This window comes from Vicia villosa, linkage group LG5, assembly GCF_029867415.1.
Source record: "Vicia villosa cultivar HV-30 ecotype Madison, WI linkage group LG5, Vvil1.0, whole genome shotgun sequence".
In the NCBI taxonomy this organism is placed as follows: Eukaryota; Viridiplantae; Streptophyta; class Magnoliopsida; order Fabales; family Fabaceae; genus Vicia; species Vicia villosa.
Genome location: NC_081184.1, coordinates 95250864 through 95263150, shown reverse-complemented (window position 1 = coordinate 95263150; position 12287 = coordinate 95250864). Strand labels below are relative to the sequence as shown.

The 12287-nt window shown below is 28.4% G+C and overlaps 1 protein-coding gene and 1 long non-coding RNA gene across 2 annotated transcripts; both read right to left on the bottom strand.

Annotated features, from left to right (window-relative positions):
- Nucleotides 1–1206: 1206 nt before the first annotated feature.
- On the bottom strand, nt 1207–3400 carry LOC131606888 (uncharacterized). The gene is made up of 5 exons (XR_009285096.1): nt 3279–3400; nt 2929–2994; nt 2736–2831; nt 1590–1748; nt 1207–1441 (listed from the first exon to the last, which is right to left on the bottom strand). It is a non-coding gene; the product is annotated as an uncharacterized LOC131606888 (long non-coding RNA).
- Nucleotides 3401–9066: 5666 nt separating this feature from the next.
- LOC131606887 (uncharacterized) lies at nt 9067–9969 on the bottom strand. Its single transcript, XM_058878979.1, has one exon. It carries the CDS (start codon nt 9915–9917, stop codon nt 9279–9281), a length of 639 nt encoding a protein of 212 aa, XP_058734962.1. The 5' UTR covers nt 9918–9969; the 3' UTR covers nt 9067–9278.
- Nucleotides 9970–12287: the final 2318 nt, after the last annotated feature.

Genomic DNA, 12287 nt, shown 5'->3' with positions numbered 1-12287 from the left:
AAAATATAAAAATACACCTATATTTAAAGCTTTATATCACATTTGAATCCTCTCAAAAAAAAAAAGACTCAACAAAAAATTACTTTTTTATTTTACATATTAATTACATCATGCGGTTAAAATTATGAGAATTTCTTTATTCACCCCCTAATCTTCTTGGTCATCCGCGGTGAATTTCCCATAATGCCCCTATATTTCGGAGATATATCTCTGAAATAATTTTTTTTCTGAAAAAAAAATTGATTTTGGAAGTGCACCTCCGAAAACACGAAAAAAAAATATTTTCGGAGATGCACTTCCAAAAACACCCTTTTTTTTTTGGGAGTGGGGTGTCTTCGGAGATGCATATCCGAAATATTAGGGGTGGCAAAATGGATGGATTGGATGGATATGGATTGGATTGTTAATGGATGGATCAAACCAATCCATTAATCCATTACAATCCACTAAAATCTCTTAATAAAAATCCAATCCAATCCATCCATTAAGAAATAAAATCCATCCAATCCATCCATTAACATATTTCAAATGGATAGATATCCATCCATCCAAACAAATAATTAAAAAAATTCTTATTTGTTTTTTAAATTTCATAAAAAAATTAAATTTCACAAAAAAAATATATTGTTAATTATTGTTTATATTTCATAAAAAAATTAAATTTCACAAAAAAAATATGTTGTTAATTATTTTTTAAATTTCATAAAAAAATTAAATTTCACAAATAAAAATATTGTTAATTATTTTTCAAATTTCATAAAAAAAATTAAATTTCACAAAAAAAAAAATATTGTTTATTACTTTTTAAATTTCCTAAAAAAATCAAATTTCACAAATAAAAATTAATATACCCATTATTTTTAAATTTCTTTCAAAAATTTAAATTTCACAAAAAATAATTTAAATATTCTTAATTGTAAAAAAATCTCTCTCTCTCTATCTCTCTCTCTCTCTCTCTCTCTCTATATATATATATATATATATATATATATATATATATATATATATATATATATATATATATATATATATATATATATATATATATATAAACAAATCTTTTAAGTTAATGGAAAAATCCATTGTTCTAAGAAGTAAACTAGACATACACTAATCTGAAATGACATAATTAATGTTAATAAGTTTAGAAAAAGTGATACAAAATTAGTACAAACCTTTCGATTTCAATTACATCAAGTTCTTGAATTACAAAAGAGAATTTATAAGTGAAACAAGATTCAAATTCAAGATTACATACAATACTAGACTACTAGCTACATATCCCAAGTTGAAACAAGTTGAATTCAAGTTGCATAAAATCAAAGTCCTTAAGCTACAAGAGAATTCCAACTGATTAGAGCCACTCAATTTCTTCACCTTTCCACCTCTTCTTTGCATGCCAAAACTTTTCTTATCATTGCTCATCTTCAAGTTAAAGAACCTGCCATAAAGTAAAATGATGAAAGTAATCCATTAAATTGAAATGAAGAGAGTATTGATGAAATTTATGATTGGAAAAGATGGTGACTTCTAAATAAGAAATGATAGAGTTATAATTATGAAATCATTGGCCATGTAAATTTTATTACAATTTTTGCATTTGGCCTTTGGGAGTCCTTCATCATCAACAAACTTTTAAAAACATTCCCAAGCAGTAGAAGTTTTTGCTCTTTTCGAACTAGGGACTGAACTGTCAACTGAATCCTCAATTTGCATTACGGGTTCATCGCCTTCGGTAGACATATTTCCTGCTTGCAAGTCAATAACATGGTAAAGGAAGAATTTAATTACTTCAACCCTATATGAGCCCAAAGTCCATTCACATAAATATAGTTCTTTATCTTATTCTACACTAATTATTCAATCATACATAAATCAAACATAAATTTCCAATTGTAAAACTGAAACCACTAGTACACAAACTTTGTAACAAAAATCCTTAGAAACCACTAGTACACAAACTTTGTAACAAAAATCCTTAGTTTATAATTCCTAACTATTTGAACTTACTGCATGCAGATAAAACCAAATTGTTCAGGCCTTAGACTAATGTAATTTGTAAGCTTAGAAGATGTCATTCTTTTCCAAATCAAAGGTGAAATATAAGGAAGCTTATAGAAAAAAATTCCCTTCACATGCAAAGGGCCAAATAGGCAAAAATAACTTAACACAAACCATTCATTTCATGCTGCCATTCTCCTGAATTCTCAACATGGAAAATGGGACCTTTAATTCTTTTTAATTCTGCATTAATTTTATACCTAGTGATAAATACCTAGTGCATGATTTGGAAACAACAAATTAAAATAAAAAATCACATGCATAGAAATGTTACTTTTCATATCCTTGAAGAAAAGGAATCATGGAAAGAGGGACAAGGAATTGGTGTGGGGAATTAACAAACAAAAGTGGAACAGAATATTTGAATTAGTCTATGGTTGGGTTGGGAACATATGAAACTCTCTTTGACTCGTGTTGTCTATCTTTTTGCAATCTATGTATTCTTTTCTCAAGGAGCAAAATATGGATAGCCCGACAAATGTTAACCATCATACAGGCAGCAGCTACTTATCTCTCTTTTGACAAATTCTTAGAAACCACTAGTACACAAACTTTGTAACAAAAATCCTTAGTTTACAATTCTTATATTTTCATAAGTGAAACACATTTGTTCAAATACAATACAACCTTAAAATCAATTGAGATCAGAATAACCAGAAATAAATTATTTGCACCTTTGTTCTGTAAGACTTGATGGCCGAAATCAGCAACTTGTCTCTAGCAATTTGTCTCACTTTTTGTATCAATTCATGTCTCGAAATCTTCTTTTCCTGCAAGAAACAGAGCAAGTGAATCAACAAAGATTAAAAACAAAACAGCAATCTCAAAACTCTCAAAACAATATGAGGAAACTAAACAAAAATTTACCTTTTTAGCTTTGTAGAACTTGGAAATCAAAGCAATGTCAAGCGATAGCTATGAGCATAATCAACCCTGAAAACACAGAAACACAAACCTTTGAATGAAGCAACCCTGAAACTTATAACATAAGCATAACCATAACCACAAATCCTTTAACATGAAAAATAATAATGGGTTTCAGCATATAAATTATCTTAAATACATCGTTTTTACGTATCGAAACGAAAATCAAACATATGAATTTCGAAACGAAAAATCAAACAATGCATACGGATCGAAGAAAAATTCGGTGAGATCTAAGTGAAATTGAAAGAGAAAGTGTGAAATGGAAGAAAAAATTGTAAAAGGTTTGTTACCTTTGCGCGAAAGTAGGGAAAAAGTGACAAACCAGCTATGTTGAATTTGCAGCTTTGAGATGAAATTGGGGGAAAATATTGAAATTAGGGTTAGTTTGGAGAAGGAGGTACAAATTTTGAACGATAGATTAAGAGAGAGAGAGAGAGATACAATGAAGAGAGAGAATATGAAAGTTGTTTTCTTTGTTTGTTTTGTTTTTTAATATATTTTTAATAAAAATATTTATAATAAAATATAATCCATTGGATTTACATAATGAGATGGATGGATTGGATCAATCCATTTGATTTGGTGGATGGATTGGATCAAATCCATTAAATTACTTTTAGTTTAATGGATGGATTGGATGGATATTTTAGTGGATGGATTGGATGGATTTTTGCTTAATGGATCCAATTGCCACCCCTACGAAATATTCCAATTTTTGGTCTTAGAATGTTTCGGATATACACTTTCGAAAAAATTCAATAATTATTAAAAAAATTAAAATCAAGGTGAATCAATACAATTAATAGGGTATAAAATCAAGGTGAATCAATAAAATCAAGGTGAATCAAAATTTTCTAAACAAGTTAAAAATTATTTTAATAACTTATATAAATTAAAAACATTCTAATTTCATAAGTAAATTTTGAATTATATAAAATTAAATATAAAATTTATTCATTAAAAAAATTAAGATAAAATCTTTTTTATATTTTTTTAAACTAAATGAAAAATTATATTTTTATCACGATTAATTATGAAAAATGATTTTTTTTTATCATAATTCATTATGAAAAATGATTTTTTTTATCATAATTTATTATGAAAAATGATTTTTTTATCATTTTAAATTTTAAAATATGAATCAGAATAGAAATATATACTTATTATTATTATTCATAACTCCTAAATTGTAGCAAAATATATAATTATTATTCATAACTCATAAATTATATCAAATTTACGATATGTGAATTAATTAATATTCTAAATTTTTTTTAATTTTTAAATAATAAATTTTTGCTACTATTTAATGATTTTATAATAATTATAATTAAATATCAACAACAATCAAATCTTATCATGTTATCTATTTTTGTTTAGTTAGAAACCAAGTTATTATGACATTGTTGTCAAACTGTTGCAACTTTAATCTATTATAGTCCAAATGGTTGAGGTATTAAAAACGTTACCTTCAAGCATATTTAAAGTTGTATTATTTTAACATTTCCAAGTAAAGGTTCATTTTTTTTCAAACTAACATAAACAAAGTTTTTCCACTTAGTAAATGCTAATTATAATTAAATATCAACAACAATCAAATCTTATCATGTTATCTATTTTTGTTTAGTTAGAAACCAAGTTATTATGACATTGTTGTCAAACTGTTGCAACTTTAATCTATTATAGTCCAAATGGTTGAGGTATTAAAAACGTTACCTTCAAGCATATTTAAAGTTGTATTATTTTAACATTTCCAAGCAAAGGTTCATTTTTTTTCAAACTAACATAAACAAAGTTTTTCCACTTAGTAAATGCTAATGATCATTTCTAAATAATAGCACATGATCTTCACTTAGAAAACCATACAGGTAAATCTAATTGCCTATAAAATATACTAATGTTGTCTCTGTGACCACTTTAAATAGGAAAATAGTATGGATGTTTTTGGTTTTTTAATATGATGTTAATATTTTCCTATCAATATATTGTTATGTTGTTAGTGCTTTAAAACCATGTAACTCAACCAAACACTACCCGTGTTTATGTTGTTGATTTCGATTTTAATGTTCAATCTAATTAGATTGACACAACTAATATTAAACTTTATATCACTATAAAATATCTCTCCCTGATCTTTGTTTATCTTTTTTAGTGACATTTCTATCAAATTATTTAAGATATAAATATTATACTAATTCAGTATAATGCATTTTAATGAAAAAAAACTTTTTAAATATATAGTAGAATAAAAGCTTTGTGAAAATTTTTGTTTTACAATATATTTAATCAATTTTATTTATCTATTATTACTAAAAATAAGAATTAATCTATTTCTTAATTTTAATAAAATTAATCATTTATTTTATTAAATGGATAATACTCAATAACCGTGCAACAATTAACTTTTTTTTTTACGGGTTACTATCAACGTAATACCTATTTTATTTTAGTCAATATTTATATTTGAGAGATAAAATCTTTATTTCTAGAAAAACAATGTGATATTTGTAAATTTTACTAATTCCTTTGAATTTCATTACTGAAATTCACTATTTTCACATGTCACTATCACCACAATACCTTTTTTATTTTATTCAACAAAATATTTGTACGTATTCATAGTTATCAGTGATACTTGTAATATTTCACTTTCAAGAATGATATTTCACATTAACATTTCTAAATATATTCCTAAGAACCATTTAGATATATATGTTCATTTCGTTTGTAATATATTATTCACATTAAAATATGAATTACCCGTGCGGACGCACGGGTCTTCTACTAGTTATTAAAGAAAAAGAGAGTCATACCAATTGGGTTGAGTCAATTATAAATGATGAGTGAGAAAAATGGAAGGACAATTTTTAGGATTTTAATGCTAATAATAAGAAAGGAGGCGGCGAGCAAGTAATGCCAAAGTTAAGTGGAACAAACATTACAATTTACCCTGAATTGGGTAAAGTAGAATATGCTCTAAGGGGTAAGAGCCCGTTTGTTTTAACTTTTTTTAAAAATGATTTTTATAATTTTATATAATTTTGTGTAAAAACAATTTACAAAAAATTTTTTTATAAAAGTTTTAAATGAAAAATTAGTTTGAGTAGTTATTCTTAAAATGTTATTTTAGGTAATTTTTTTATCGATAAAAAATATGTTTTTTCTCGAAAAAGTTAACTTTTGATATTTTCTGCAAAATATTAATTTTTTTCTAGAAAAATCAACTTTTTATATTTTCACCAAAAAATTATTTTTTTCCGAAAAAGTCGACTTTTTATATTTTTGATAAAAAATCGGGTTTTTTTTTTCAAAAAGTGTACGTTTTATATTTTCGACAAAAATTGATTTTTTTTAAAATTTTTACTTTATATTTTCGACAAAAAATCGGGTTTTTTTTTTGGAAAAGTGAACATTTTATATTTTCGACAAAAACTTGGATTTTTTTTCAATACAATCGACTTTTAGTATTTTCGCCAAAAATCGGTTTTTTGCCTAAAAAGTCAACTTTTTGTATTTTCGACAAAAAATTATTTTTTCGGAAATGTCGACTTTTTAATTTTTTTTTACGGAAAAAATCAATTTTTTTCCGAAAAATTCGATTTTTTTATTTTCGAAAAAAATTATTTTTTTACTGGAAAATCGACTTGTATTTTTGACAAAAAAATCATTTTTTGCAGAAAAGTCGATTTTTCATATTTTCGAAATAATCGATTTTTTTGAATTTTTAAAAAATAAAGTGAGTTTTTTTTTAATAAGGGTGTAATATTAAAAAGAAAAGGAAGTATACAAAAAGGAGAGGGGGACTAGGCCAAAACCCTCTCAAGTACTAATAAATCTGAAAAAACTCATCCCCAACCTATTTTTTACAAAATCACATCTAATAGCTAAGGGGATGGCATCAAAAAGAGTGAGAGACGAAGCCGTGTGACCAAGACCAGTAAAAAAGTCAGCACAGGTATTACCTCCTCAGAAGAAATGAGTAATCCCAAAAGACATGTTCTCTATAATATGTTTACAATTTAACCACCTATTTCTAAGCTGGCAAGGAACCAAAGTATCCTTTGAAAAAGCTTGGACCACAACAGAAGAGTTACTCTCAATCCAAAGCTTCAATCATGCTCTATCTCTAGCTAGTTCAATGGCTCTGAAAACCGCATAGAATTCCGCATGTAAGGAATTAGGTTCCGAAGTAGGCTCGGAAAAAGCTAAAAGAAAGTTACCAAGAGAGTTTCTGAAAATGCCGCCACAACCACTAGCATTGTTATCGAAATAACCATCACAATTACACTTAACCCAATCCAAAATAGGGGCTGCCAAAGGACTTCAATAATCTTGGGAGCCCGAGGATAATTCAACGAAATACGGAAAAATTTAAGAATGCAAAAATCAACCATGTACGAAGAAGCGTGCAAAGAGGAGTTGTTTCCAATCAAACGAACCCGAGCCATGATGCTGGAAAAGCTTGGCTGACCCGGCAGAGATTTATTGAAAAATCTTGCATTGTTTCGAATCTACCAAATATGAGAGAGTATGCCGACAATCGTGGCCGAGATAATGAGGGAGCATTGAAGAGAGTTGCTGCAATGACACAAATCCCAAACAGTGTCCTTCGAGAAGCTACGAATGGACGAATGCAAAAGATTACGAAACCAACTCCAAATTTTAACAACATAAGGACAACCAAAGAAAATATGGAAGGATGTTTCACAACTATCCTTACAAATACTACACATAGAGCAAGTAGTACAACCGCGAGTTTGTAAGGCGTCGTCCGAAGGAATCTTGTCATGCATGATTCTCCAAGCTAAGAGAGCTTTTGAGAGAGGAATGTCGGCATTCCATATTCTACCAGCCCAGCTCAATTTGATAGAGGGAGAAGCTTTAAATCTATAAGCCTCTTTCATCGATAAATTGTCGTCCGCAGTTGAAGGCCAAACCATTATGTCCGGAAAAATGTTAGGAGTAAGATTCGAGATAACCGAAAAAAAGTGAGATTTTAATTTTGTAAATTTTTTTTTCAAAATAAAATTAATTTTCAAACCATTTAGTTTTAAACAGATTATATTTTGGGGTCCTTATTTAGTCCTATAAAAAATAAAAATATGCGAGGACTTTGAAATATAGGAAAAAAAAAATATTTATTTAGTAAAGTGTCTAAAAAGAAAGGTCATATAAGGACCTGATTATTAAGGCTTTACAATTTAAGATTTTTTTTTACTCCTCCAGTACTAGAATTGACATAAGTGCTGACTTTCTAAATGGCATGGCAAATTGCTAACATAAATAATACAACACGTTCGGGTAAGGTTACCCAACCATTGTTATAGGGTAATGAAGTTGTCCCGAAAAACTTAAAAACATATGATAACTTATTTGAACATCTCTTGAAAAGAGGATATAGATGAAAACATTAATCGGAAATAATTGAGCAAATTCTTTGAGAATAGGATAAAGATGAGAACATACATCGGAAATAATTATTTTCTTACATCATGGTATCATGAAATCCAAAAGTAAACATTACTGTTTTCCAAACCAACCTGAGAATAAAAATTCTATTTGAAAACAGTCTTCCTATTTTAAATAGAAAACTTATAACTTATATTTTCGCCCGCATGTGCATGTCATAAAATATTGATTTAAATGCATTTTTATCCCTATAAATTAGAGAATTTTTTATTTTTGTCACTGTAATTTTTTTTTAATACTGTAATTTTTTATTTTCCTCTCTGTTCTATATCTTACTTTTTTTTTTTGCGGTTTAATCCCAACGAAAAAAACTCCTAACTTCCAAGAAATAAAAATACATTTAAGCCTAAATATTTTATCCTAGCAAAAACTTCAATTAACTTAACTTCAATTAACTAATCATCTATAAATCATCTTACCAAATAATTCAATGCCATCAACTATAAACATATATCACATTCGGCAACAAAGAAATGTGTTAATTTGCTCCATTATTTAAATGGAAACCGAGACTTTTATGGTAGTTCAATCATTTGGATTCTAACAATGTAAAAGAAAAAATTAACATTTTTTTGAGGAAGAAAGAGAAGATTTCAGTTATTGGGACACATGTTTATACAAAAACTAACTTGCACACATAAACTAGTAATCTAGTACATCTCTAACAAGAACATGCAGTACATTGTACATACAATTCAACATGCAACCAAAATACTTAACACCTAAATCCACACTAAACATACATAATAACATTACTTACTAAACTTAATTAATTATACATAACATAATCATTTTCCTAAACGCTTAAACATCATGCAGATTCATTCATAAGCCGTATAGTTGTTCACAGCTTTAATCCCTTCAGCAACAGCATGTTTCCCAAGCTCACCAGGCAAAACAAGCTTAACCGCTCCTTGAATCTCCCTGGATGACAATGTCATGTTTCCAGTATAATCCTTCAACCTACTAGCCTCACAAGCTAGTCTCTCAAACATATCATTCATAAAATTATTCAAAATCACCATGCATTTCGACGAAACCCCCATTTCAGGATGCACTTGCTTTAACACCTTGTACACATACCTTTGATACCCTTCCACACTCTTCTTCCTCTTCTTCTTACCATTGTTATTGTTGTTCACTTTTTTTGTCTTGTTCTTGATATTAATGTTTCTGTTTTGTTGTTCTTCCTCTTTTGGTGTGTTTTGTTGGTCGGTGTTTTTGTTTTCAGTAGTGATTGTTGTTGTGCTTGAAGTTGAACCGTCTCCTTTTTCTTCACGAGGTTCAAGAACGGGAATGACTCTTCTTACTTGTTGCTCTTTTTCTTCGTCTTCTGGTTGAGCATCTTTGTTTCTACGTGTTAATCTTTTGTTGCTGCTTATAACTGAAACTTGAACACTTTCTTCTACGACTTTCTTTGTGGATTTAACCACCATTTTCTTAGCACTCTTTCGACCCATTGATTAACTAACCAACTAACCTTTCTATTCTCTTTGAATGTTTGTTAGGAAAGGTAGAAATGGAGGTGTTTTTATAATAATCAGCATGATCAGGTGTGAAAGTTTTAGCAGGTTTTAATGATTGACGTGTGGAGGATTAGGTGTCGAATGCATGTTAATGTTGTAGCTACGTGGGGGGTTAAAAGTGAATGGTAAGTACTTTATTGTGCCCTTGTGTCACAGTTTTATCTTTCTATACATCAATATTAAGGTTATTTTAATTATTTAGACTAACATTAATTCCAATAGCTTCATTTGTATTTTGTAGACTATTTGGTCAGGTTAAAGTCTACATTCAATGCAAGAGGTTATTTTTTTGGGCATTACAATGCAAAGGGTTGTTTATAGATAAGATGATCTATTTTTTTTAATGGTAAATTATTTGTGGTTATTGTTAGTATTTTTTGGTTAGAGATTGAATCGTGAACACCCATACTAAATTTGCAATTATCATAAACTAAATCAATAAGAAATTTTGAGTCATTGTCAAAAAAGAAAAATTTAGAAAGAATTTGATTAAAAAAATGATAAATATTAGTAATAATTACTAAAAAGAATTGATTTTTTTATAAGATAAAAAGTTTGATTTAAAGGTGGTTGGTTGGATATAAGGTCAAAGATTGAGTTCCAGTGCATCTCCCTTTAGTGATTTAGATGTACTTTAATGACATTAATTTACTTTCACTTTAGAGAACCAGTATAAGCAGGATAAATCAAAATTTACTATATGTATTTACGGAAATATGAGATCATAGAAATTGTCATTTCATTTCATGTGCCATTTGATAAGATGATCATTATCTTAGACATTGTTTCTTGTCTATTATACCTTTTCATTAGGGGTGATTTTTGGGACTCTGTAAAAGTTATGATTGAAGATGATTTCATTAATTATGATGTGGAGTTTTTGGGAGCAGGTTAGAGGAGGCAAGAAAATAGGTTTGTGCTTGCAGGGTTCTGTAGTGGTGAAATTTGTGAGATTAGAGCCATTGATTGACTTAACTCATATGTTTTAACAGAGTCGCCACTGCGCTTTATTGTTTTCAAAGGAAATGGGAGAAAGCGAATAAAACCCACAAAAGTTTTTAAAATCAAAATTAATAAACTTATTAGAGATTTGGGTAAGGGGGTTTGTTATGCAAGGAGAAGGTTTTAAGCACCCCTAACATCTATGGTACTCCATAGAAACCTCTTTGAAAATATTATATAGTTACAGTTATAAAAAATTGTTTTTTTTTTGTGTTTTTTGTTTAAATAGAGTGGGAGGATGAGAAAAGAAGATTTTAAAAGTGAGTTCGGTAAGACATTGCGTCTCAGGCCTACATACCCCTTAAGTGGAGTAGGGAAGTCAGAGCATTTGCAGTTCCTCTTAAAAAGAAAAATAAAAGAGCCTAGTGCCAAAATCTTTTTGAGTGTTGAGCTTTAACAATACTCAACGGGTTTTTAAAATGTTAAGCTTTAACAACACTTAACAAGTTTTAAAATGAGCCAAGTTTTAACAATACAAGGCAAAGATTTAATAAAAGAAGTTGGTTGAGTTTTAACAATACAAAATCAAAGGTTGATTTAAAAAGGTTGAGCTTTAACAATACAAAATCATTTTCAAAACAAGTGCGATGCAAGCTTTAACAATACTAAGCACAAAGATAAAAGAATTTGGAAGAGAGATTGAGTACCTTGACAATTTTAGTCAATACCATTCTCATTCCTTTGGATATTTAGGCAACAACTTAAACAATCAAATCATGAATACCTCAAGTGATGTGTGTGATAACATGTGTGTCATAAAGATAAACAAGTGAGTATAACAAAGATATCAATGTATAAGACTCAAATGGGGAATGTTTTAGGACAAGGGGATGTCATACCTTAAGATAATTTCATGTATGAATGAATGTGATGTGATGATGGATGGATATCTCATGCATGTGGTTAGTAATCAAAGTATGTATATACAATGATAAGACCATAAATAAAGTATAAATGCACAAGAATAAAAATTATCAACAAGTATATGAGTGAGAAAAGATCAAAGCTACAAGTTATGTTGACATGGTTGAAGCTAAGGATCAAAGAAGTTTCAAATTAAGGTTTTGAAACACCTAAACCTAATTGATTTTAAGTTTGATTAAAAAGCCAAATCCTAAAGGAGGATTGGTCTAAGGGAACATGAAAGTTGTTTTAACCTAGCCCTAATTAATTCACACAAATATATTAACAAATTACTTGGTGGAAAAAGTAAAAAAAAATGATTTAAAAAAAGGTTTTTTAAACATATAAAAGACTTGTTTTGATTTATTTTAAAATGATCAAATAATAAATATTTTTGAA